The 27,509-nt window shown below is 40.2% G+C and overlaps 2 protein-coding genes across 2 annotated transcripts in view; one reads left to right on the plus strand and one right to left on the minus strand.

Moving 5' to 3' along the window:
* Nucleotides 1-27,509, plus strand: part of cep89 (centrosomal protein 89) — a 58,268-nt gene that overhangs the window by 23,048 nt on the left and 7,711 nt on the right. The window contains exons 16-17 of the mRNA XM_041935058.1: nt 1,923-2,012; nt 25,469-25,617. Coding sequence (XP_041790992.1) covers nt 1,923-2,012; nt 25,469-25,617 — 239 coding nt within the window. The remainder of the gene's footprint in view (nt 1-1,922; nt 2,013-25,468; nt 25,618-27,509) is intronic.
* On the minus strand, nt 9,252-25,546 carry zgc:165481 (uncharacterized protein LOC100073327 homolog). Its single transcript, XM_041935071.1, has 2 exons — nt 25,332-25,546; nt 9,252-10,513 (listed from the first exon to the last, which is right to left on the minus strand). The coding sequence occupies exons 1-2, from the start codon at nt 25,393-25,395 to the stop codon at nt 9,768-9,770; spliced, it is 810 nt and encodes a 269-aa protein (XP_041791005.1). The 5' UTR covers nt 25,396-25,546; the 3' UTR covers nt 9,252-9,767.

Below are 27,509 nucleotides of genomic sequence, written 5' to 3' on the forward strand. Positions count from 1 at the left end.
TTGGATTCAGCCAGAATGATGTTTATTTTCTTTGATAATCTCTGTGAGAATCCCAGCATGTTTGTAAGTCTGGCCCTGACAAGTGGAGGTCTGCAAAGGTTGTTTGTCTAATGCATACCAGGTTCGAACTCCCTGCAACAAACTGTAATTCTAACCAGGTTTTGAGAAGGCAGTGCATTCACACCAGAAAAGTGGCATTAAATACTCTCAGAGATGTCAGTTAGTTTACTAAATTAGCTTTAGCTTTTGTTTAATGCTGTTCTGTTGACACTCTTGTCCAACAATGCAATGTAAGTAAGGTATTTGTTCTTTGACCAAGGATTCAATTAGTCTTATAATCAATTAAGATTACTTTTACTTCATTTAATAGTCTACAGTTGACAGAGAGAGGAGTAATGGGAAAAAGAGACATCACACACAATAACTATTTTACATTCTGTGTCTTGTACATATTTAGCAATTTGATCTATTTCCGGCAAGAATAAATACACAGGCATAATTTCATAGAAAACTGACTTTCATAGAAGATGTATTTTTCTTGCAGTGGCTGTGAAGCATCAGACTGCATTCCATCAAAAGCATCTTCTGTTTTTCAGTGCGTTGATACATGACCAGATTAGTAATCTACTCATTTGGCCACTGTTGAACTCGGATAGCGCCCCTGGTGCCCTCATTTAAAAAAAAAGAAAAGAAAAAGAAAAAATGGTGCCTTCTTGGATATCCTTATGGTAGATAAAACATGACAAAGTCCCCTCTATGGTGACCCAATGTGCAATAAAATAGGGTTAAGTGTCCTCTAAAACATTAAATATATTGTCCTTGTACAGTTTTTCAAATGAGTATATGTCAAAGAGGATTAGCAAATGATCATAATCTGTTATTATGTTTTACAGAACATCAAAACTTTTTGGAATTGGGGTTGTAGAATGATTAAGTGAACTGGGCTCAGTTGCCTGAGTGTGCTGCAGAGGAACAGAGAGAGCTTTTCTGGTAACACGTTCAGAGGTTGCCATAGCTAACTTTTAGAGGAGCAAGAGCCCATGAAGGTCAGACTGACACCATATTAGAGGTAGCCACACTCAAGCTAACAAGAGCTGATTTGTCTGGATGAGGACGAGGTGACCACAGTTTTGTGTGGATGTGTTTCTCTGACCAATTTTAATTGTAGTTGCCTTTGATGTCAGGCCGTGACCCTCAGGATAACAGCATTGATATTAATATCCAAGACACAGATTTTCACCTTTTCAGGCACAGTACAAAAGCTTCTTTCAATTTAGATCGAGGTTTGCAGTCTCCCTTAACTGCACTTTGCAGAGAATACCACGGTGCCTTGAACAATCCTTCTAATTATGCAATCAGTGACTGGAACTTTTTTTTTCAAATTTTGCATGCATGTGTCTAAGATCATCAAGCTGAGAGACATAAGAGTGAAGAGATGCTGAAAATAAAAAGGCTCTCTAAATCAAATGATACTTTTTAAAAGACTTTTTCCCATCCTAGTCACAACCTTTTTTTAACATACCTCTGCAGAGAAATGTTGGTACAGAAGGTCTATGTCAGCCTTAATGAGGTGAATTTTGTGCAAAAATGTGCAATTATTTAGCTATAAAACACCTTCCTTATACTACACAAGCTGGAGTTAAAGTAGTGTTATGCTTAAACAGCTAGATATTTTCCCATTGTTTTGATTATTAATTGTTATATCTATAGTATCTTTTTGTTCTTATTCTGCTGCGCACCTGCAGTTCTAAATGTTTGACTGGTTATATTAAACTGAAAACTGGCAGTTTGTGCCTCACACAGGACTACTGTAAACAGTTTCAACAGCCTCTCGTTTTCCTTTATCTGCCCCCACCCCACCCCACCCCACCCCGTTATCTCTTAGATCAGTAACCTCCCATGTCCCTTCTCTACCTCCCCAGGCTTCGCTTCTTCAGCAGGAAAAGCAGGGATGTATCAGCAGGATTCTGAATGGCACAGTGCGATTTGTAAAACTACAGGAAGAAGTCAAAGTAAGTTCCTCCATTTAAACATCACTTTCACACTGCAGGCAACTCATCTGAATGGCCCTTTTTATCATGAGATGCATGTATCAGTGTTTGTTACCTTGCTCATTGACTTACAGTGCGGGAGGTTTGACTTTTAGTGGCCTGCATAGGGAATTGGGGGAAAAACAGAGAAGTTCTGTATATTCTGTTCCAAAGATGGTCCTTGCCAGGGACATTTGATGCCTAACTGACGTTGGAGTGGCTTGTGAGGCCACACGTCGACTCAGCTGGTGCCTCAATGCTCTGAATTTTGCCTTAAGTTAATTTAACCATCTAATATATTTCCTATTGATCAGCCCACTCAACTGCACTTAATAAACCATCTGCAGGACTCTGCAGTCTCCACGACTCAGGAAGCATAAATATACACACTTATGAACACTCGTGTCACTCAGATTGCCACTTCTTAACTCACTGCGTCTCTCACACTTTATTTTCCCATCTTTAACAAAGTGTGAAATCGACCCACCACACAGACAGCATGTAAACGTTAAGAAAACACGAGCAGAAAGATAATGACCAGCAATGATCATTTAAAACATAGTCAGTCAGGCTTTCATAAACACAAACAACAAACAAACAACTTGCTGAATAGTAAGAAGCAGATGTTCAAACAGACAGCGTGTCACAAGAGTGGTAAGTTCATGCAGCTGCTTGTTGTAGCAACTGACCACAAGGATGATCTAAAAGGTTGAGTCTAAAAACAACATTGTAATTGCTTAGTTTCACATCAAACTGAATTCACACCTGTATTTCAGTTCATTTGGTCCAGGCAAAAGAAAAAAATGTATACAATTGTTGCATTTCAGTTCTGGTCTGGTTCCTGTTCATACTGACTTATGATCAGTTTTGATCTTAAGCAGAAAACTGCATTTCAGTAGATATTTATGAATCCTTTCTTTGATGTGGAAGTGATCTTACCTCGAAGCAAAGTGTAGGCTTGATGGTTCTGATTTTCCTCCTGGTTATGTAGGGGTATTGCAGTTGGGAAGCACATGCGTCCGAACCTGTCCATTTGGGAGAACTCAGGTGTGCTAGGTCCCCCCTTACCGTTGCTTAATACTGTGGTGTGGCTATTATTTTTATCCTTTGTCATTTAAGATCAGGCCATTTGTTTTTGATGTCAGCCACAGTTCTGTCTTTCTGCCCACCTCATTCACTGCAGCCACGACATACTCCCATGCTGTGTGTTTGGCTTTGTTTGTAAACTCATTATTTAGTCCACAGAATAATACATGTTGCCTGGCTATAATCTGCTCTAGCATCGCTGTGATGTCTTCCAGAAGCTTGCTTTTCTCTTTTGATCCATGGCTATTCCTGAGTAAACCCTCATTTGTGCTGGCATTATATCAGGGGAAATCACAAGGCAGGTGCCAGCAAGACACAGACAGGTTGTAAACATTATTGGTGTTATTAGACTGCAAATCGACTGCATGTTATGAATAGACACAAGTATGGTCATACATAACTAACTGTAGACAGGAACACAGACACACATATTAGTCTGGCAGTATTAGTGCCTTGCTCTATGGCCAGTGCTCTCTCTGTGCTCCAGCTGTCAGCAGCTCTTGTCACTCAAGCCACAGCAGGGCAAAATATGTCAGTGGTTCTGTCAATTTTATTATTGTTTCTATAGCAACAGCCCAGACAGAAAGAGGTACGTGTGTGTGAATGTGGGTGATGATTAGACCATTGAAAGAGGGGAGCTCTAAATGTTAGATGTGTCAATGGACATTAGTCCCTCCTTCCTTTTATACTTTATTAGCCTACTCTCTCATTCCCTGCCAGCTACCCAAGACTGAAACTTAAAGGTGGAATTATTTGTCTCTTTCAAGGTGTTACAGTGGTTATACTGGTGCTGTACTTGGTGGAGCGATTGTTTTCAACAAAGGTTTTAAACCATTTGCTCTCATAGACCTGCTTCAGCAAAATAAAGACACACAAAGACAAGAAATTAAGTTACTGAAACAAGCAGAGAGCTAAGTAATTCAAAATAAACCAGGAAACAACAAATTGGTAAATCAAGTCATTGTTTCAGATTACCCAAAGTAATAATTTTGGCATTCTCTCATTCACTTTATGAGAATCAAACATGGTCTGGAGTCTGTTTGTCACAGCATGTGTGTAGAGGTGTAGTGGAACACAGAACATGAATTACTGTTAGATCCTGACCAGAGTTACTGCTGCTGTGCCATGTGGGTAAATGCACACACCACTCACTCAATTTAAAGACAGGCTCATCGTTTCAGCATCAGGTTTTTAATAAACTCAAAGAAAGTATCTGACTGCCAGCTGTGGACAACAGAACAACAGTGCTGATGTTTCTGAGAAGCCCTGGATACATTCTGTGACACGTGATTGACATTATTGTGAGGTTTAGACTTCAATCCAATAATGCTAATCTTTTAATAGCTGCATCCTTGGCCTGTACAATGCGTCTTGTTATGTGCAGCACTCTACTCTCCCTCGTCCTCTGATGGTCCACGTTATGTTCCGCTCTGTACATTAACATACCAGTTCTGAGGACCAGAAATATGTGGGCCTACACACCAGAATACACTTGCTCATCTTAAAAAAATTAAGTGAACATTTTGCATGGATCTTTTTGAGGAACTCCAACTCAGCCATTCCGCAAGACTTTTACAGTTACACTAACCAATTAGTCTAGTACAACCAACATGTTTTGTTTTGTCCTCTACAAGCTTAATTAAGTTGAACCAACTTAATCTTGATTAAAATGTTTTGGTCTTATTATGTGTTATTAAGTGCTCAAAAAATAATACTAAAGGGAACAATAAAGTAGGGAAGGGACATATGGTAGTGGAGTTTAATATTCATTCATGAGTCACAGCTTTTCAGAATTGAATAACGTCTGTGAAAAGATGACAACAAAAAGTCAGTTACATCAGTGACGACAGTAAAAAGATTATTTTTTCCATCACTCTAAGTGAAAATGAATCAAATTTACCCTGGGTTAAACAGTCCACCAGTTAATCCTGTATGTATGTATGCATGTTAGCCGAAAGGATTCTGTGTTGTATCTGACCGTGTCAGATACAGCTTCTCCCCACCAACGCATGACCTGATCCTCACACCTTGTCTGATGACCTCAAATAAACTCAACTTTTATGAGATGGTGCAGGCCACTTGGTTCAAATGACAAGCACAGCCACTTTTGTATCTCACTACCGCTCATGGAGGCAGCTGAACTCGATGAGTCACTCATCTTCACAGCAGCAGGTGATTGATCCTGAGATGAGAATGCAAAGTCAGAGTTCTGGCTCTCACAAACAAACAAATCCCAGCAGCTACTTTCTCTTTAGTCACCAACTAAAACCTCTATAACCAAACTCTAGCTCTCATTCGAGTCTCATCAACTTATAGTGATTGTATGCATGCTGCCACCCTATGAAATGAAAAAATAGGGATTGCCTGTTAAGTGTGCGTGTGCTATAAAGCAGGGCAGATTGCGGCTACATTATTCATGTGTAATTAAAATTCATGCCCCTCCATCTCCTGGAAACACCTGAAAATGTTGAATATTTTAGTAAGTGCATGTATAAATATAGCCAGGTTACAGGTTTGCAGGACCGATGCTGCTTGACTATTTTTCCCATTCAGAATTCTCCTCCACTATTCTTTGCATTTCTTTTCAAAGAGCCTTCACATAACTGTGGTCATCACCCATAACCATAGAGCACATGAGCTATTTTACTCCTGTTGTCATGATGTTGTGACGTCAGACCCTGAGCCTCTTTTATTACAGCTTATACTGTGCAAGAAAGAAAGAATTCTGAGATCAGCTGTGATAATTATGACAGCAAGGGTTTAAGTGTTTGAAGGCACTTTCTGGCACCTACTTGAAAGCTGAAAAGCAGTGCACATTCAATTCTCAAGGATTCTTCATCATCACAACTTGACAAACTACTACAACTATGCAAATTTATATCACTTTAATGAGAGAAAGAGTCCATTTCAAAACTGATGGCTGCCCTGTCGATTATCCCAAGTAACCAGGAAAGTGTTCTGCTATATTCTGGGTCATTTTATATTTAGAACAATATGGTAAATCTCTTTTCAGATGTAGGGGAGGAGAGATTTTACCATAAACTGCCACTCAGCTCAGAAAGGTGAGGGCAGGGTCCTGTAGATGTCAGACAGTACAACCACCAGGACAAACACTCCATTGACAAGCACTCTGTCCAACAGCTCTGCCAACTCAGGCAGAAAATAAAATCTCTTTCGACTGTCTGACCTGCTGCTGCTGTCTGTCATCTCTCATTTCTTGGTTTCATTTTTTGGTCTTCAGCTGGTTGTACTGTATAAACCAGTCTCAGCACTTTATTGCTTTATTACTGTGCATCTTAGACCATCATAGTACTTAAAGCTATGCATGTCATCCCCACTCTCTTACAGCTTTCCTGTCTGCACTATCCAAAAAACAAAATACTATCATCCTGAGGTGGTATTATTAATTGTGACAGAAATGGTTCTTTTGTTGTCTCTCTTTAGAGTCATCATTATTTTATTGACACCTGAAAGCAATTTTGTGCTGCCAGACTTCCACCTCATCTAGCTTGTGAAGGTTTGGAGAAATTCTAGTTAAAAATTGGAGACTTTGAAGATCCAGTTAATTGCAGACTACAGTGCCCCTCCATTTTTTTCCTGGAAAATTGCAAATAAACTCTCATCTTTGTGATTTTATTGATTTGAAGCAAAACCCTGATTCCAAAAAAAAAAAAGTAAAACAGAATGTGATGAATTACGGTTCCTTTTTTGCTCAGTAGAGACCAGTACAAAGACAGTATTTAATGTTGACCTCATCATCTTCACTGATTTGTGTAAATATCTGCTTATTCTGAATTTTATGCAGCAGCACGTTCTAAACAAGTTGTGACACGGGCAACAAAAGACTGGGAAAGATGGTAAACAGGTTATTGCTAATAGGTGATAGTATTATGATTTGGTATGAAAGGAGCATTCTCGAAAAGGAACAACCACATTCTGTCCCTTTGAGTTGAATGAGACCGACTATGCAAGATAACCCTGTGATGACAGTGATGTTAATTTTGAACACTGAAAAAGTCGACTGAATCAGTAGGCATTAAAATAAGTACACAAGCAATGTATAGAAAATAATTCTCCATTTATTTCATTGTCTAGTAGCTTCTATAATCAGTCTTCGGTGTGGCACTAAGCTGAGAGCTGCAGTCAGTAGGTCATAGACAGAAACACAGGAAAACAAAGAGGGTGTGGGTACAGAGACAGGTAGAGAAACAATGGTAGAAAGAAGCTGACAAAGGAGAAGTAAGAAAAGAATATATATATACATCCCAACGTCGGAGAACGAACAGGACTTACATTATAGAGGAAGGGTACAGCACAAAATGAATATTTTTTCCAAAATGCTACATTTCCATTTTAAAGAAAAGTATCATTACCTGAAGTTTTCCTATTGAATCTATCGAAGTTATCAGCCCCGGGCCGTCAGTTATCAACATCGTACAGAACAGGTTCTAAACTGAGTAAAATTTAGAAAGCATTAGAGCATTAGAGCATTATTGCTCTTGATTATTGTTAGGACCCCTAAAGTAATCACATTGATAAAACCCACAAATTCGAAACCATCATGCTCATGAACAGAAAGTTCCACATAATGAAACTTTCTAAATCAAAGTCTAAATCTTTCTTTTGAAGCACTGCTGGAAATGTCACTCATTGCTGGCTATGACTGCAGCAATACAGGATGTCCACACAAGAATGGATGTTTTGGTCTCAGAGCTATAAGAAAACTACCTTTTAGAACCCAGAGGACAAGTTTAATGCTACAGGAAAGTTAAGCTCAAACAGCATAGTTTTTCTCTACATACATGTGATGTACTGTGCAAAAAAAAATGAAATTACATTTAAAAAACAGTTAAAAAGTCACCATAGTTTATTGTGACCTTTCTTTCAGGCGTTCATATGCCAGAATGGAACAGGCAGGGAAGCATTCATCTGACATGCAAACGAAAATGAAGATGCCACATAAATAATGCAACTCAAATCCACATGGCTTTAGGAAGGCAGTATGTGCATCATGACTTACAGCATGAAGGTATCAGAGGATTCCCATAGACATACTGTACCTTGAGCCAAAAGAGCTTTTTACAGCCGGCCACACAGCACAACAGAGCAGCCTTGCTAAATTCTACCCACCAAGAAACTGAATGGAAAGTGTGTTACATTGAAACAGTATACAAAAGCCTGAGATTTTCATCAAGTTTATGCCTCACATGCAACAAACCGATTCAACACAACAACCTCAATGATGTGTGTCTGTATTTGAGGCAGAGAGACAGAAGGAGAGGGCCACATTCAATAAGTGAAACTAACAACCTCATTGCATGTATGCCCAAAGCATTACAGCCATTAATCAATTAACAGTTAATTTGGTCATTTATTTTAGTCCTGGTTGAAATGTGCATGCAAATTGACTTTTTCATCCTCACTTGGAGCACTTGGAATTGATATGGTAAAAAATATGGCTAAATGGACAATATTTTCCAGTAATACTCCTTCAGCAATACAAAGAAGATGGAAAGTCACTATTCTCGCAGTAACTTATTCACAACCTGTCAATCACAATGCTCTGCTTCAATGAGGGTTTATCAACAGGTTCAATAGACTGGGTGTTGACAGATGCGCGCCAATGCTTTTCCTCCTTACAATAAACAGGATCGATTACTGACTGCTGATGGCAAGACCAGCATCACAATTAACATTCAATTCTGAGTTACCTGTAGCCTTAACAGAGAAAAAATCTATTGTTAAAATTGTAATAGTAAAATTGCATTGATTAAAATACAAAAAAAATGGTTTGATTTGAAAAAAAATTGGCAAAATGATCATTGTCCATCTGGGCTACGAGGAGCCTTTAATTTGAACTGTTGAATCAAGTACAACATTGATTTTCCTCTCTTTTAATCATTGGCATCTGACAATTATCAAGTTATGCTTACATGCAATTGTTAATTAACTTGATAACATCCTGAGAAACCAAGACATAGACTAATGATGTAGGCTATAGAAATACTCAGTTGTTCTTTACAGATTGCGCATGTGGTCCATTATATAAACACCCTCACCATTTGTAATTCTCCTTTTGCACCACAAAGCACTTTGTGTTTGCATGGTTTAGAGCTCCACCGAAATATACAGACATCTTAAAGTAAGACTGAAAAAAAAAGGTAAATCCCAGTTTTAACTTAAGACTGACAGCATGCTAAATTTTTCTTAGTATATAGTGTTGATAAATGAGGGCCCAGGACTCGATTAGTGCTATCGTTATTGAAGTCAAAGATTAAAGGTCTGCGCTTAAATGTTATGTTAGACTAGGTCATACACACCACAGAACAAATAATGGTGACAGAAATATATCAAAGAAATGTACGTATAGGCGCTGCTCTACCTAACAGAGCTTCTTAGCGACTCTATTGGCCAAACAGGTTTCTGTGTCGGCCTGTCGGCCTAACAAAAGTACAGACCAACTGTAAAGGCAGTCTTCTTGTGTCTTTTTTTCATTGAAGGGTACTGACTGCTAGGCTTGTAAGGCCTGAGAGAGAGAGGGCATCATCCTCCCCTGTGGGCCCCCTGTCTATCCAAAAACACATCAAATACCTGTTTACCACAGCTGGCCTTGTCCCATCCTAGGTCCACCAGTTCACAGGTAGCATCCTGTCAGCCCCTGGAGGAGCAGTCACACATGCCCTGGCACAGACACTGGCAGAACCCATAGACCAGGCAAACTGTGAGGCTTGATGGCACCAAGCTTACGCACACAATGCCCAATGTCACCCTCTGGATCACCAACAAGTAGATTCCTAGAGGCAGTGAGCCAAAGTATAAGAAACCCAGCAGCCAGACCAGGATGCGTGGGACATGATTACAGAACTTGGACATGGCATCTTGATCAGCTGGCCCATTGGAGCCCATTGATACTGAGTCCAGGCTCTGCTCAGCATAGATGTCAGAGCTGGCATTTCGGCTTGGGGAGTGCTGTGAGTCCCTCTGCACTTCCATTATAGTGATGACCAGGCAGTTGGAGGAGTCGTGAGACGGGCTGCAGGAGGAGAAACTCTTTGGAGTCAGGACCACCTCCCCGTTGTGGTCGGAGCTCCACGATTTGTCCCGCATTGCCAAGTGGGACATGATGTTAGCATCGTCAGGCAGGGCTGACACCTCGTACTCTGTGATCTCAGTTTGGTGTCGGCAAAATGGGCACGAGATGAAGCCTGCCCCATCAGCAATGTCCAGGATCTTAATGAGACAGCGAGCACAGACCCGGTGCAGGCAGTCCAGGATCTTAGGCTTGCGGTTGTGGGCATTGTAGCGTTGGTAGCAGATTTTGCACTCTAATTCCTCTGGTGGAGCACAGTCCTTTTCCTCTAACTCAGCCTGAGGAGAGCTCATCTTCAAGTCATTTTCTGGGAAAGGAGAAAAAAATATAGAGGCAGAGACACATTGAAAAAAAAGAGAGTTAGAAGGACAATGGTATTTATCTAGTCCAGCAATACACGCGACATTGACTAGAATGTTGCATATCTCGCTGAAACGTGTTGATGTTTCTGAATATCGTTATCTGCTGAGTTGTTGCCCGTCGGGGAAAAGGTCAGGGCTCTGTCTTCTTCTCTGGCTGCCTCTACTCTGTACCTGCTGGTGATGAATGATTTATGGTTTGGGAGTTGGATCAGGGTGTCATCCCAGAGCCCTCTGTGGCAAAGCAAGAGCCAGTACTGCTATTGATATGTGGGGAGAGGTGGTAGACACAGCTGCGCCTTCAACATTTCTTGTTGATTTAGTAATTTTGTGTAGAATACGGGGTTGTTGCAGTTCTTCATTGAAATAACTGGATCCTGAAGTGAAGCTTTTACATTGCTGCTTTTAGTTTTTTTTATTTATTTGTTGTCCTTTGGATGATAAATAGCTCTATTTAGCTTTAATGTGTGGTCTGTTAGAGCAATACAGTTTTTTGTTAAGAGCCATCCACTCATGTTTTCTTTATACTGATTAATGAAATTGTCCAAATGTGTTTTAGTCAGCATTAATCTGCTCAATTAACTTTAAAAAGATGCAACTTAAAAACCATCATGGGCCATTCATTTTCCAAAGATGACTCTGTGCTGTCACCCATGCCGAGGAGCTATATTCTAGCCAATTTAATGTATATGTGAAGATATTTGCAAATACCTGAAGGGTCTACATGAGAGAAATTTTGAAGAATAGAGAAAAGAAACCGAGAAGTAGAATAGAAAATACAGACATCAACACTGATCAGATATCAACCCCCAATGGTAGAGTATTGATACAGTAATAACTAGGTAGTGCCATACCATCACATAGGTCTAATGTTGGTTGCTTTGCACAAACACACTAATAAAGACCACATAGACACACACGTTCTCGCAAATAGCCAAGTTCTGCCCTGAAACACCCCGATGAGAATCTCAACTCAGCTTTTGTTAAACAGGAAATGTAACTTGATGAGAGCTTCTGAAACAAACTCATCGAGCATCACCGTGGTTGAGAATTTATTCTCTCTGCTCATTAAGCTTGCAGGACCAAACACACAAAAGAAAATGTCCATACAGCACAAACCCAAACCAAAACATACCAATACCAAGCAATAAAATACATGTAATTTCACAAACATTTGCTTGTGATATACTGACCAATTAACTCCCACCATTACTGTCACAGTTTGTTTCGTTCAAGATGTATCTGAGCCATGATGAGGTCTCTGAAAACAGCACCAGAGGTGAGGCCTGAAACTCTGTTCTTTAGCCAAGAAAAACTACCACACTGATGGATTTCTTAGAATGTCCCTGAGGGTGGTGAAATAGGTGTGATCACACAAAAGGCCTGTAATTTTCACAAAGCCATCTGATGTACCCTGATCAGCCTGGACAGGGGACTGAATGGCAAACACTTTCCACTCCAGCTGCTGACGTCATGCATGGCCCAGTGGTGGTGCTGGTTGTGTTAGTGTACTTGCGTACTGTGTCCCAACTGCAAACAGCATGGTGGTGATGAGTTATAAGACCGTTAATTCCTGTGTAGACTTCAGAGGTATCTCAGATAAATGACTTTCACGTGAAAATTAGTCTAATATCAGTGTAATATGTTGTTCATAGGGATCATCTCATCAACTAAGTTGCAATATGACTTTCTTTAGAGAAAAACAATCCAGTCTCTATTCTCAGAGTAAAAAATGATTTCCGTTAAGTCCATCAAGGATTAAGCAGACAGTCTTGTGTGTGCACGTATCACCATCTATTTTGAAACTTCTTATTGCCTCTCATATTGTAAGCTTTGTGTTTAAAGCCCTATTCTGTATGTAAATTGCATGCTTGTATTTCTGGTCTATTAAAAGTGAATGAAGTAGAAAGCTCTACAATGTCATTGATAGACTTGCTTTTAAAGTTTCACTTGCTTCTACACATAAAAGTATTTATTTTTTCATATTTTCTTTTCTTGAAATATCTTGCAGCAGAAGATTAAACATGAATTCCAGTTTTCTACGGGTAAAGAAATATACAGTAGTTCTTTTTTTGAACTGGCTAATTTTCTTCATGTGTCAGTATGCCACCATACGAGTGCCTGAAAGCCCACGTGATGTTGGCTAATTTCACCGTCAGTTGTGTCAAGAGCAACTGACAGGAATGAGATCAGTGAGCAAGTACTGTATCTGCTACTGAGCCAACAGACATAGAACGAGGAACTGCTGGAACTCCATGACCGGGTGGATTGTAGTCCTGGTTTGAATGATCGTTTTAAGGCCATGGTTGATTCCACCCATCGTGTTTTGGGGAACCAGCCCATGGTCAGGTGAGCAGCTGAGGTCTTAATGTGCAGTCAAGCTGACAACTGTCAGTGACATTATCCCCGTCCACTTTCGAAACACATGGGGCCCGTTTGCTGCTGTTTGGGGTGTGAGGATGTGATTATCAGCCACTAGAACATGCTGACGTGGACGTCCTGCACATAAAGCATTGCCAGTGTTCCTTTTACTTTTTTATGTCTGCTAAGATGGTGAAGGACTTATGCATTCTGTCCTGTATTCCCCAGACATGACAATCAGTAAAGAGAGGATCTCAGCAGTCTCTGAGGCTGGCCCTCCAGTCTTTGTTCAGGTCCAGGTTTATTTGGTTGAATTCAGTTTGAATCATTGTTTACTATAGTTGCGTACCTCATTCTTGTTGTTACTGCTTGCTTTACACTCTATATTTGGTCATTAAAAGTCCCCCTCCCGTCCAGAAGATGCTATATAAAGAAAAGCCAGTCATTCATTCATTCATGGCCATGAAATATAGATTGAATAGGTGGCTGTTGCACTGGCAATTGCCCAGCAGGCCTCTCTCTGACTGTTAAATATTTTAGCCACCAGTCTGTTACGTTAAAAAGCCTTCTGAAACATGTCAGACAGATGTCAGAAAGAACCAGCTCCTGCTGCATCAATCCCAGGAGCAGAATCTCCCTGTTTTCCCCTGAAGTCCTAGACAAATAAATGCTGTAAAGAAAGGACGCAGCACTGAGATTGTGCTACAGAAAATCCCGCTCTTGTTACGCACAATTCAACAGGAATTTGAACAAAAGCAATTGTTCATAAAGTTTACATTGTAAACAAACATTCAGCTTTTTTACCACCAAGAATTTTTTGTGTCCTTAAGGTCTAACAGTGTCTTTCTTATCTCACAAAACATTTCCAAAGCCTTTTTTGTGATGTTTTGAAACATTATCAGTATTCTTTACATCATCTTATTTTCTGCTTTTATTGGCTCATGGCTACCTTACCTGACACATTACCTCGGCCAACTCTCAATATGCATTGCTGCTCTGCCGTTGCCAGAAATGTTCCAACATGAAACAAACCTCTGTTTCATTATTTCACACATAGTTAAACTGTGTACAAACCAATCAAACCTGTGCATGTCACACTCTCACTCAGTTGTTCTACACCAGGTGCCAGCCTTTCATCAACTAGCTTGTTAAAATATCATATTTTTTGTTTGTCATGCCATTTCTTTCTTTATTGGATATTGAACAGTGCTGTTGACCATTTGGCTATAAAAGGCCCTCTAAAAAGCCATGTTTTGATATATTTTAAACACCTGCCAAAATGGTTGTAAGCTTATGTTGGTAGAGCTAAACACTTTGGTTTGAGTTGAGTAAATACATTTCCAGGAGTGCCATTGTCAAGTTTCTGTCAGATAGGTGGAACATCACTATATGAGCAAAGCTATTGATCACCGTAGCCCACCCTGCGCAATCCTTTGCAGACCAACCAGATGTGTGGTCCAGAGCCGCTCAGCAATGTTGTCTGGGACAACACAAGTTTTCCCTGGGCTGCTCTGGTTCAACAAACTACCCTGTTTTTCCATTCTTTATCTGCTGCCAGATTCTCCATTTCTCAACCTTGAAACTGTTTTCATCTTGGTGCTGGAAGGTATATGAATGCAGTCCCCATTGGAGCATACTACTCCTAGCAATGGAGTAAAGCTGGTGTAATGAGCTGCCAAAGTAAATCAGGATTGGCTTAGTCATGCCAGGCAATGCCTTCCCTTCTACAGTGTAGTCTTGTGGTAGTCATAGTCCAATGTTATTGACAGCACATGCAGAACGCTTACTGTATTTACTTTTTGCCTGTTGTTTGCTCTATATGAAGAATGCTTTCTAAAGCCACCTGTATACCATTGAAAATGGTACATCTAACCTACATAAAACTAATGTTCCATTAGGTCTTACAGGGTATGATGGTCACTGTGTGTGGTGAGATGGTGTGGAGGGACAAAGGTACAATGGGATGTGGGTGGCTGATCAAGGCTGGATAGAGGGACAAATGACAGAGGACTCATAGGGGTATACCAATGTATTAAGGGCCATATTGAGAGGTGATAGAAGAGTCGAAAGACAATAAATAATCAAGGGAGTGACAGTGGGTTTGATTATCAAATCAACCTCTCTCTGTCTCACCACAGCAGTGGCATAAAATCTACATGAACAGTGAAGGGATGTAGGAGAACAGCTTCCATGTGTTGCATTATGTATGTATGTATCAATAAGTGTGTTCTGACTGACTGATCCCTTGATTGACTGGTGTGCAGTCCGACTTAGTTAACTGGCTGGCTGACTGACTTATTGACAGGTTGAATGACTGGTCACCAAGATAAATATGTTGAATTTGAAAGGTGTAACGTTGATTTGAAAATGGTTATGTAGCTCCACTATGGATGAGGAATGAGAAATAGCACAGGGGAGGAGGAGGTGGACCAAAGCTGACATTTGAAAAGGTCAGCTTTTCAAAGAAAACCAAGAGCAAGTTACATCAACAAATGGCAAGACTGCATTACATCACATTGCGAAACCAAAACATTAACCTGTGTGAAATACTGAAACTTCAGAGGGACAACCAACACAAGAACAAAGTCTTTCTGTAATTGTGAGATGTCACCACAACATATAACTTATCAAGCTATCAAGGCAGGAAATAACAGGAAATAGCTGCTGCCTGCCATCATAAACATCCAGGACAGGGCCTTGTACACTTCCTTCAGTCAATCAAGGTTCTCACAGTGGATGTGGCCTGCTTGGTTGCATTTCATTTGGACTAAATTTCATTTAAAGACTGCCGAGCATTACTGTCCAAACACCTTCAGATGGCTTTAGAATTCAATTCACTTGAAAAAGGAAATGCCTTGATACAGTCTAATAGCAGCTGTAGATGGTAGATACTTATACTAGATACTGAAGGATGTAGCTCCTCATGCCTCTCACTGCATCATCTGGTGCACACTGAATGAACGGGCAAAATGTCATTCAATTTTAGAACAGTACCAGCTGATTATACTATATATTAGAGGCAAGATGCAGGCAAAAAAGAAATTTGTTGCCTTTGAATTTGCATTGGAGCAGCAGAACCGTGGGATTCATGAGTTGTGTCATTGCCATATACAGTATACATCCCATTTGACTGGACCAGTTGCTGTATGTGTGTGGATCTTCCCTCCACTGGGTTATTACTGTGCTGCATAATTGTCTGTTTCCTAATTAAATCAGATGCTGATTTCACACATGCAGTTAGAATGAGACGACCCTCCCAAGAATGTTTCAGCAAGTGCTCAAAAATGACCTAACCAAGTTGTTTTTTTGTGTCTAAACTCGACCGAACCTTAATCATAATTTGTCACATTTGGTGTTCTAAAGGAGAGTTACTACTATCTTATTTTGACATTCAATTTGGACGGGTTTTTGGTTACAACAGCATGTACCTTAGCTCTCATGGGAGGTCAAAGCAGATGAGAAACAGTGGAATTTGTCTCACTTTAAGTTATTCCTCAGCCGCTACCAGTCACATGTCAACAAGTTTTGTCACGTAACAGAAAATACTTAGGTCACAAAGTAAAAATCGAAGTCTAATTGTGTTATCACAGCAACAGAATACTGTACAACACCGAGCTCCAGACACTCTGTTGGATCTGCACCTTTACAGCCAGAATGACAGTCAATATTCTGCATAGATCTTGGCAAGACGAACTTGGTCAAACACTGTGTTTACCTGAATTGAAACTGCGTGATATGGGGGAAATAGTAGATTTATTCTCTCTTCCATAAAATACAATTGACCTTAATTTTTAGCTGGTAAGTTCTGCTTGGTAACTTGGTGGGTTTAGATTTACAGTCCGACTTTACCGATGAGATGATGAAGCATTTAAACTCTCTGTGTGACTAACAGCAAAACATTGGACGATCTCCCCACAAGAGATCTCCCTCAAAAAAGCCCCTAATGCACAATGTGTGTGTGTGTGTGTGTGTGTGTGTGTGTGCGTGTGCGTGCGTGTGGTGGTGGTGGTGGTAGTGTTGGGAGCCTTGCATCACAAGATGGGACACTTATCGTCCCCGTCTCTTGTGTTCTCTGCTCTCTGTCGCCTCCTCTCTTCTCCTCCTACTTTCAGTGTGGATTGTTGAGGATAGCTTTGACCTTTGCTGTCAGAATATCTGCTTGGTGAAGCTTCTCTGCTTTATGCCATTGATCCAGAGGATTATGTTCATGCTGCTGTTTGCAGATCTTTCATCCTTGTTTACAGCAATAACGTGTAAAAGCAAAGCAGTCTTTTGCTAAACTTACGTTAGTCTTTTTTAACTGTTGACCTGTTAAAATACAAAGAATAAGCTGAACTCTGCTGTCTAGATGCATTGATTTGAAGAACAGCACAAGAACTAGTAACATTTGACTTCAGCTTTTCATATGTATTTGATTACATTTAGCCATATCAATAACACGCCTCTTTTAAATGTTTGAGAGTAAAGATATAATAATCTTTAACATCAGATGTTACACATTACAAGCAACCAATAGCCCAGCAGATGCTGATGTTCAAGTTCAAGCTAACATTTTTTTTCTATTAGCAAGCTGGAATTATGCTTCTGCAAAGAAACATGTAAATGTCTCTTCTGAACCTATGCAGAGCAATTATGAGTAATCGTAGGTCTTGTGAGAAAGCAGGAGAAATATCTTTGATAGACCCCAGTGCATGTCAATCTAAGTGACTGGAGAAACAGTGCCTTTATTCAACTATACTGTTTATTTTATATGAGAATATTTGGAAAAAAGTAGATTAATGAATAAATAAATTGATGTCAAGAAGCTGCATAATGTATTTATAGGACATTTAAACATATAATCTGAGGAGCTGGCTCATTGCAGTTTTGGCAGGCATTGTCACATAAAGGTGGATTTATATTTAGAATTACTCTGCGTCAGGGAGTTCCTGCAGTCCCACCATAGCAGTCTCTGGTGTATGAATAGATTTATAGTGCAGTATTAAATGTAATAGTTATTGTAGGGACAATGCAACATTAGATTGATCTGTAGTATCTGTAGGTCTGCATCTGTTCAATTGCGTCGTGATAAAGAGCAGCAATGGGAGAATTTGCAGAATATAACTTGCTGTGCAATCATCACAAACCTGAAGTAAAGATGTTAACATCATTTTGTTTACTCTGATGCAGAGCAGCGATCACTGTGATGGGCTTTGCTAGATAACAATGTATTTGTGTGTGTAGGTGAAAGAGGAGATCGCTGGGCCTTTCCTCAATTTTCTTTTAGTCCCACAAATCATATTTCTCATGTAGCCTCCATGACACTGTCACTGAAGCATAAATCCATCTTAAGAAGTCAGCTTAGAGTTTGTGTGCAGTAGCCCACTAGCTGATCCAGCTACTGTTGACAGCATGGCCTGTCAGAACAAGCATCATTAGATGCTTGTGTCCAGTGAACTAGAAAAATGTCTTGGGTTGTAACCTAACTGAGCTGTTGTTTGTTGTGTCTGCATGTTCTTCCTGTTTTCATGCCAGTTTACTTTGGGACCACCAGTTATTCACCCTGCCAGAGGAGGGATCTGACAGTCCCTTCAGACGTGGAGTTGTTATTGAAGGAGCCTTAATGTTTTCCAGTAAAAACATGATGGCACCCCTCCTGCCACTGGAGGTGACAGAGGCAAAGCGAGTGTGGCTGCCGGTCTCATGTACTGCACGTCCATCTCTAATTTCTGCTGCTGATTGAGTGGACAGCTGTTCAGCTTTATACCACAGTAACCACTGCATCCTTATCATTAAGGCAGTGCCGTGCCCTGTTGCCTCCTATCAAAATGTTCAACATCAAAGTAGAGATAGCAGTAACCGACTGCTATCTGTGAGCACTATTAGGCGGCCAAAAGCTCTGCTTTGCAGAAACACACAGCATGAATTCCAGATAGCGGAGACAGATTTACCTCCTTATTCTACATTCATCTCTAAGTGATTATATGTCAGCGAAGTGACAATCAAATAAATAAGAAAGAGCCAAGAGGGTAAACACAGAGCCGAACTATCAGGCTGTTTACAGCTACAACATGCTGCAAAACCATCAGTCCATTAGTTTTCAGTCCTGCCAAACACCATTAGCGTGTAACCAGTCAGACCCGCTGCAGCCATTTGTATTGCTTCACGATCCAACAAGATTTCTACAGTAGTTTACTCACTCATAACAAATGTTGTCATGCGCAGAGGTGTAATAGTGTTTTGCAGTTTGCTTTTGCTAATTCTCCATCCTGATTGAAGTAGACCTCCAATAGACAGCTGTGTCAGTTAACTTATTTAGACTTTAGCAGATGTTGGTGACACATGTACACGAGGCCTGAATGAATCTAATAAGATGCATGTGCTGTCTTCCCAGTTCTCTCCCAAGGGAGGTGCATGTTTGTGCATTTGTGGCTTCTGCGTTCGTGTGCTGTTGGCAGAAATGCTTTTCAAACCCAGCAGACAAAGAGGTTTTCTTATCTTACCGCTTTCAATACACTAACCACACTGTGTTATTCTTTGCCATTGCAAGTCACCCCCCTAAACAAACCTCCACACACACGACACAAGAGCTTTAGTCCTCAGCAAAGGTCAGAGATTTTTTAACAGCAGTTTTATAAGAGGTGGCAAACGTGATCCTCCATGACATTGAGTTTTACACTGCACACGACTGGCTTAGAAGAAGCAATGTCTAATTTCTAACCTCTGCTGAGCCAAGAGGTGTTTGCTGATCTGCAGTTTTTCAACCCCGCCCTGCTTCACAATCATGAAGTTTTGTATATTCACACTTAGGAGCCTGCAGTAGGTGAACCAGTTTATCCATTCAGTTAATTTCACTGCAGTGTCTTTTTTTTGTCTCCCTGTACTTCCATCCAGTGAAATCCACTTGTCTCTTATTAGATGCAGTAAAATCGGGTGTCGACTGGGGTCTCATTGAGTAGAATTCTACCTGCCCTATGGAATTGCTTCATTGCTTCTACTGTGTTTTTTTTTTCTGCTAATGATGCAAGAAAGCCAATTTCAGCAGAAAAGGTCAATCTGTTTACACATGCAATGATGCTTTGTAGCTAAGAGATTGGAGTTATTGCTGCAGGGAATTTAAACATTTGGATTTGTGAATTAATGAATTGGATTAAAGGGTATGCTGTGGCTGTGAGGTGTTAATTAGAACAACAGCAGAAAGCAGAGGAGGATGTGTATTCAGTAGCCTTTAGCACAAGCTCAATATTTACTTTGCATTCAGACTGTTAGTAGCAGTGGTTGGCTGCAGCGCAAGTCATATTTCAGCGTAAAGTTGAAATATGATGCTTAGCTTCAAACAGGTGGTAGGACCCAAAGGATCAGCTGACTTGTCATGGGCAAACCAAAGAACCAGGTTCAAAAATACATGAAGCGAAGCTGGAGAGCAACTTCTAGCAGAAAACTCAAGTGTTCTGTTCGCCACTGCAACACACAGTATATCCAATGTATAACACTTATTGTGTGTGTTTATGATAATGAACAAGATCTTTAATGCAACTATAACCCCCCACTGAATTGTATTATACGAAATACTTTTGAATTTTTGAGAATATTTGCTGGTACTGTGTGGAGAAGGTCAGCCAGCGTCTGCGATACGGCTAGGAGGGGAGAAATATTGGTTTGGCATTGCTCAGCTCAGCTTGTTGTGAGGGCTAAATGTCACAGCTTCAGCTGGGCTGATGCTGGCGCCCTGCTGCCTCCCAAGGGGGTTGATGGAAATTCGGGCCAAGCTCGGGAGACATTTTGCTTTCCAGATTATAGTTCTCCAACAGAAAATGCCAATTTCATACATTACTGAGCACATCTGGGAATTAGCGTGCTGGCTGGGGAGAGAGCTTGGGCCATATTTAACCCGGCCAAGTGTCTGGTATATGATGGGACTAGATTCAGATAAGTTTCACTGAATATTTAGAATCCACTTGTGGGAAGGACCTTGTAGCCCCCCTGCTAAGACAGCCTCGGCACTCTCGAACTTTTGTGGAGTGCATTTTGAACGTGTCTGGCATGTGCTGATTTTGATCAAAAATGTTTGATGTTGTGAGCTACCCCATGTCTTCAACTTCTATTCCTGCACTTCCGCTATGCTAAAAAATGTAAAAATATAAGTGACTGTATTGATTTTTAAACTACCCTTTGACTTCTCTTCCTCCTGTTAAAGATTTCTGCAACCAACACAGCACGCCTCAGCCACAATGGCAGAGGAGGGTCAGGCCCAAAACTCAGAGATATTTAAAATTTTTGTACCACTGTTATTATGTCATTACATCACATTTTTTATGTAATTCTTTGAAATTATGTAGCTATTGACACAGGAGAAGTGTTCACAATATGACCAAACCAGCATAGGCATTAACACAACAAAACTACCATAAATCAACACTTTTTATGAAAAGGCACAGGTTTGACTGAAGTGAGGATAACAAGGATGATGTTACGCTTCCAAAGCAACGGAAATACCAGGAGGACAAGCTCCCTGCTGGTGTTACATCTGCAGTGAAGTACTGCAACAGAACGCCAGTGAGTCTGGCTCCTTCCAACCATCAGATTGACATTACACATCTCTTAGGTAAAGGGAAATTGTGAAAATCCACATTTAGAATTTCACTTTTTTTAGAGAATGCCACACAGTAGTGATGGTTTGCCATTAGCTGCATTATTGCATGCTTCTGCTTTTCAAACCTATAAAATAAAAAATAAATAGATTTTATTATTAATTGATTTTCATACTACATACTACTATATACTACACTACTGTGTGCTACAGTATGAAAATCAGTAGTATGTAGAGGCGGTTCCTAATACAGCCTCAGTTACCAGTTTCCTAATAGCTCTGTACGTACAGTATGAGAATCAATTGAAAGTCCATTGACTCCAGTGGGAACCTCCATGATCTCCAATATGTTTACAAAACTCTTCCTTCCTTTTTTTTTGTTTTGAGTACATTGAAACGTGAACCTTTACTTTAGGATTTTGGACTGTATGAACTGTGTGCCACAGGAAGTTAGCATGAAAGGGAATTAGCTAACAGGCGACAATGTTGATGCTTAAATAATAGAACTGTATAATTAAAAGTAAATTAGTTTACCTAGTTTAACAGTTTAACTTGTGAATTTCAATAATGTTATTTTGCTAAAACATATAAATTGAAGTTACATAAAAGTGGGTGTGTACATTATTACATTTTTGCAATTTTAGTATAGAATATAATACAATAATACAATAGCAATATTATGATTTTATTTATTTTCCTGAGCTAATACAAAAGGAGCATGAATTGCTGTAATAATATATACATCATTGCCGTATATTGCAATACAATACTGTCTGGTGGGTCAAAGTTTCAAAACCTGTCAGAATAACCACATTTTCCAACCAATTTCCACATTTTTTCTAAGTGAAGATTTTGAAGGCATATTTAGCTAACATGACTACCTGTAACATATAAAGTGCATGCATAGTGGTTCATACTACACACCTGGCAGGCCAACCTCCTCACTTATTTGTCACCTTGCATGATTGGACCTGTCTTTGTCATTGTTCATGCTCCATGTGCATATTTAAAAACAGACAAAATTAGCTTCTCTGCCATGGTGACATTTCTATACATAAAAGAAATGCATGTCTTTGCATTGAACATAAGGGGGCGCACATATTATATTACATGGAATAACAGACTCAGAACAAAATTATGTGGAAACGAGGTGTAAGAGGACAGTTAGCTCACATTTATGCATAACAACAGGGGTTTCGTTTGGAGACTGTCAATAAATTAGTTTGAATGGCACAAAATCAATGTTATTATTAATACCTTCATGCTAACTTGCCCATATTCATGAATGCTGTTTATTAAAAATGCGTTAATGCTTTTAACTGATTTGTCTAGTAAACTTACGGCCTTGAAGCTGCCTCTGTGCTGTCAAAAAAGTTGCCCTGCTTGTGGCCAAGTGGCTGTGCCCATAAAACTATGAAATTCAGGGCCTGTGGAGAGCTTTTGCCTGTTGCGACCATGCTAATTCTAGAAGTCCCCAATCTTTGGCCATAAAATATGGCATGATGCCCCTCCGGATTTTCACAATCATAGTCTTTTCAGCTACCGATAAATCGGGAAGCAGTGAAATGATAATAATTTGTCATGTTCCCTTTGTTTATGTAACTTGGAACCTGGAGCATGACGTGAAAAATGACCACCGTGTCAATATGGTCTATTTCATTGATAGTCTCTTTCTTCTACTCACACACATGTAAACAGGGTTTGGGAAGATGCTTAATCAGGTCAGATACTTAATCAGTCAGACAGACTACTGACAACACTATGACTGACTGCTTAATTCGCAGTTTGCATATTGTCTGTCTTGCTGAAAAGCTGCTTGCAATTTGTGGCCTCTTCTGTGCACAAGTTTGTGGAGAGAGCAGCCTGTCAAGCACAGCGTGCAGCTAGTAAGGCAACCAGCGACCCAGAAGTCAGCTGAGTGATGACGCACTGAATATATTTATTACTTGAAACTGCTAGTGCTTAATTACTGAAAGGAAGACAGTGACAAACAGCTCAACATACCAGTCTTAGTAAAACAAGAGATGGTCTCAGGTCCAAGCCACAATCTAAACATAATCAAAATGTGCCAATCATGGAAACCTCAAGCATGCTGCTGAGTCTGAAGTGAGCAAAATAGACACATGAAGAGCTTGCACACTAATTTACTGCACCCAGGTAACATTTTCTGAGTGCAATTAATAAGTTCACATTGGAGATGACTTGGATTGATTCTAGCAAAGTGAATGAAAACACATATAAGTAAATCTATAGCATGGAACGAAGAAAGCTACATATTGAATGTGCTGGTTAATCCCATGAAAAGCATGCAGTATGTAATAGATCTGAATTGTTGACTCTGATGTGGGGGGTTATTTATCCATTATTAAAATGGTTAATTTATTGTGATGATGATGATTTAAAGCGTGATGGATGATGGTGCACTTTGAATATGGATATTTAAGAGCATTGGTCTGGAAATGACGTGATTTTTTTTGGTGAAAGAGGCGCTATGCTATCTTTGCAACAGTGTCTAGCCATTTGGAGGAAATGATAACATTAGGGTATGGAAATAGAATGATTATGCACGCAACCTGCTCAAATTTATTTGACCCACTTTCTTATTCATTGAGTCCTTTATGCCAAAAGCAAAACCATTTTACATGCTCTCAGCTCTCAAGTATGTCCCAGGCAATTAATTTCTTTTTTTCCTGTTTTTCATCAGGTGGCCTCAGCAAGCAAGCAAGCTGTATTTCTAAACTGAGATCCAGACACAGCAAAATCGAAAAGAAAAGGGAACACCAAAGAACAAATCATAGAAAATGTGAAATATTATTGCTTTAAAGTCACAAAGGAGGTAGTGAAGTTGTTCATCTAATTCTAAAGGGCATTTAACAGGTAGTTCACACACAGTCCTAATAGGAGTACAGTTATGAGAGAAACTGCTGCCCTGTTGTATGTGATCCCTTCACCTATCATTCTACTCATTCAAAAGCAATGAGCAGAGAAACATGAAGTATGTCCAGAAAAAGGTTTTATAAAGAAAGGCCACAGGTTATGGTGGCTTCCTGTTGCTTTTGTGTGCAATAAAAACCAGCCGGGGCTAAAATACGCTTTGTACACGCACATCATGTTTAGATAATTACAACTCAACAGTTCTCTGATCTGGTATCATTATTACGACATTTTAAAGAAGGGGTAGGATAAAGAAGTATGGCCTCACAGATAAATCAGTATCAAAACTGTTGTGTACAAAACGTCTCCTGATCAAATCCAGACAAGCCAGCTACTTGATAATCTGCGATTCCTTCAAGTGAAAGGCTCAAAACAACTTGTTTGTTTTACCCTTTAGCGAGCAGAGTGATAAACACCTTACACACACATGCTGAGTGAAGGCGAGCACACTCTACCTGTCATTAGTTGGACCTTGTTTTTCTTATCACTAAATATGCTCTAGTGGCAGAGCATAAACCCACAGAATCTACCCTCTGTTTATTTTGTGCATCTTTATTTTCCTCTGCCATGTTTTCTTTCATTCATTCTTTCTTTACTGGTCCTCCTTTTGATTTATTTTCTTGACTGTTAATATACATCAGCTGAGGTTATCTAGTCCACATAACAAACATGTATTCCACTTATATGAGTGTGTGTGTGTGTGTGTGTGTGTGTGTGTGTGCTGCACTACATCGTAGTTCTGAACTGTAACAACTCAAGTCTAAATCGAAACAGAAGTATTATTTGCTGGCCACATGCTCGAGTGCACACCCTCTAAATAAATAAACACCAGATGCATTCACACCATCCTCTCCATAGAAGAGCTGCAGGACAGTATGTGTGTGTGTGTGTGTGTTCCTCACCTTGTCCCAATGTGTGTGTCTCCCCCTCCTCCACTCCAGTTGTCTCTGCTGCGCTGTCCTTCATGTAAATCCTCCTCCTTCATAGCAACACTCCACAACTCATTCCTCTGTGTGTGTGTGTCTGTGTGTGTGTGCAGGTGTACAGGAGGCAGGCGTCAACCAGACTGGCAGTGTTGGAGGAGGCAGCGGAGGGGAGGACAGCTTCTTACCAGAGGGAGATCCTTCACCTGCAGAGGCTGCTAAGAGAAAGACAGGAGGCTGAGGAGAGACTACTGCAGTCCAAACGGTAGGAGGGGAGTGAGGAGGAGAGAGAGGGAGGGAGGAGAGAGTGGAGGAGAAACGGCAGGAGGCAGGCAGGCAGAAAAAGGGAGGAGGATAGGGAGAGAACGTGTGAATGAAAGGAGGAGGAGAAAGAGAGAGGAGAGTGTAGTTTAAAAAAAAAGGGAGGGAGGCCAGAGACAGCTAGAGGCAACAGTAAGGTGTGCAGAGCCGGTCGCATCAGAAAACAATTACTGACGAGAAACAGATGCCTGCGCAATCAGATCAGTTCCAACCTTTTGGCAAACATTCATCTTTTTTCCCCTTGAAAGGAATAAGCCAGATTTCATCACGAATGGCTGCTCAGTACTAGAGCTAAATTTATACACTTGCAGGCCAGCTGCAGTACAGAAATGCCAAAATTTTTATTTTATGAGGTGTCCCAGTTACATAGTTTGTCCACCAGAGAGCACTGACAGGTTTATTTTTCAACTGTAAAATGCCTTTGCCTTCCTGTATGAACCTTGGTCGCCAGTCTTTAATAACCAAATTTAAAGCTGCTATAGCTGATATTTTTAGATTACCAATAAATCAAATACCTGTGGGTATGTGAAAGTGGTCGTTCATAGTGATGAACCCACAGATGACTATCATCTGACTCGCAGTCCCCCTCAGCTATACCGACTATTTTAGCATCTTTGTAATGTATTGTTTTTATTGTTTAGCCTGCAACCTCACTGATTAGATTCACTCTCACCGCTGTCATCGGCCTTGTTTCCAGCTTGTTTTTTTATGCTACCTGCCCAGCTCCAAATAAAAGACAGTGGTGGCTGTTAGCTGGTGAACGTTAATTAAATTAAATTAACATTCATCAGGTGGCCAGACACGCCAAATGAATGCCAATGTCACTGTGTGTCTGCTGGATGTATAAATAAACAGCTATTTGCTAACACATTCACCATATCAACTACAAAAAGTGATGATATAATATTTTGTTTACAGCTTTTTTCGGTGCCCCCACACGCAAAAAATCAGTCAAAGAAGCTTTAACAGATCCGTATTAAAACTCTTGGTTTATTTAATGTGAGTTCAGTTAACAAATGTTGACAGATTTATTGTTATTGGATTTTTTTTGGATGTGAAGTACTATTATCTGTATCGGACATGAAGTAGCCACTTAGCTTCACACAACACAGTGCAGCTGTACAACAACGCAACACACGGGCGACAGTACACAACTACACAGCCTGGTAACGCAGCAGCAGGCACAACATTTCACACACTACAACACATCAGTTTCCTAAAGCAAGACATCAACTCCTGAAGCCGTATTCTCCATGGTTGTGGAGAATACGGCTTCAGGAGTTAGCTGCTGACTCCCCCGTAAAGCACTGGACACAGCAGATAACGCAGCTCCATTCTGAATTCCTCGCTCCACACTTAATCAGTTAACCCCTCAGAAGCATCCGTTTCTACCAGTCGTCTAATCCTCACTTTGAATTCTCATTCTCACACACTGGATTGCTGGGGGTGGAACAACCGCATCTGCTTTTCAACTGGATTCGCAGAAATAGTGCCTGAAGCTTTTCATTTTTCAATTACAAAGAAAGGCCTACTGCTGTGACAAACAACAGAGGGTGGTGGGCAGTAATTGGTTTGGGTTAATGCACAAATCAAGTCAGAAAATAAATGCATCCTTTCTACTGCATACATTTATTGTACTTACGTATATGTATACAGAGTTGTTTTCTTGTATATACATGTATATTCTTAATTATTTAGATATAGTGCCTGATGCCAATATGTCAGAAGATAAGAGTAATCTTGTAAAAGAAAGGTGGTTTTTATGTATATGATAAGGACCAGGTGAGGGAAGCACTGTATCTACCAAAACTCTCTCAGCCAGTCTGCAGTGGCACA

Source organism: Chelmon rostratus, chromosome 1 (assembly GCF_017976325.1).
Source record: "Chelmon rostratus isolate fCheRos1 chromosome 1, fCheRos1.pri, whole genome shotgun sequence".
Classification (NCBI taxonomy): Eukaryota; Metazoa; Chordata; class Actinopteri; order Chaetodontiformes; family Chaetodontidae; genus Chelmon; species Chelmon rostratus.

Coding starts and splice junctions, on each gene's coding strand:
- zgc:165481 (XM_041935071.1), bottom strand. CDS start 25,395: ATGAAGGACAGCGCAGCAGAGACAACTGGAGTGGAGGAGGGGGAGACA. Junction 10,514..25,331: donor GACACACACATTGGGACAAG/GTGAGGAACACA, acceptor CTCCTTTCCCAG/AAAATGACTTGAAGATGAGC.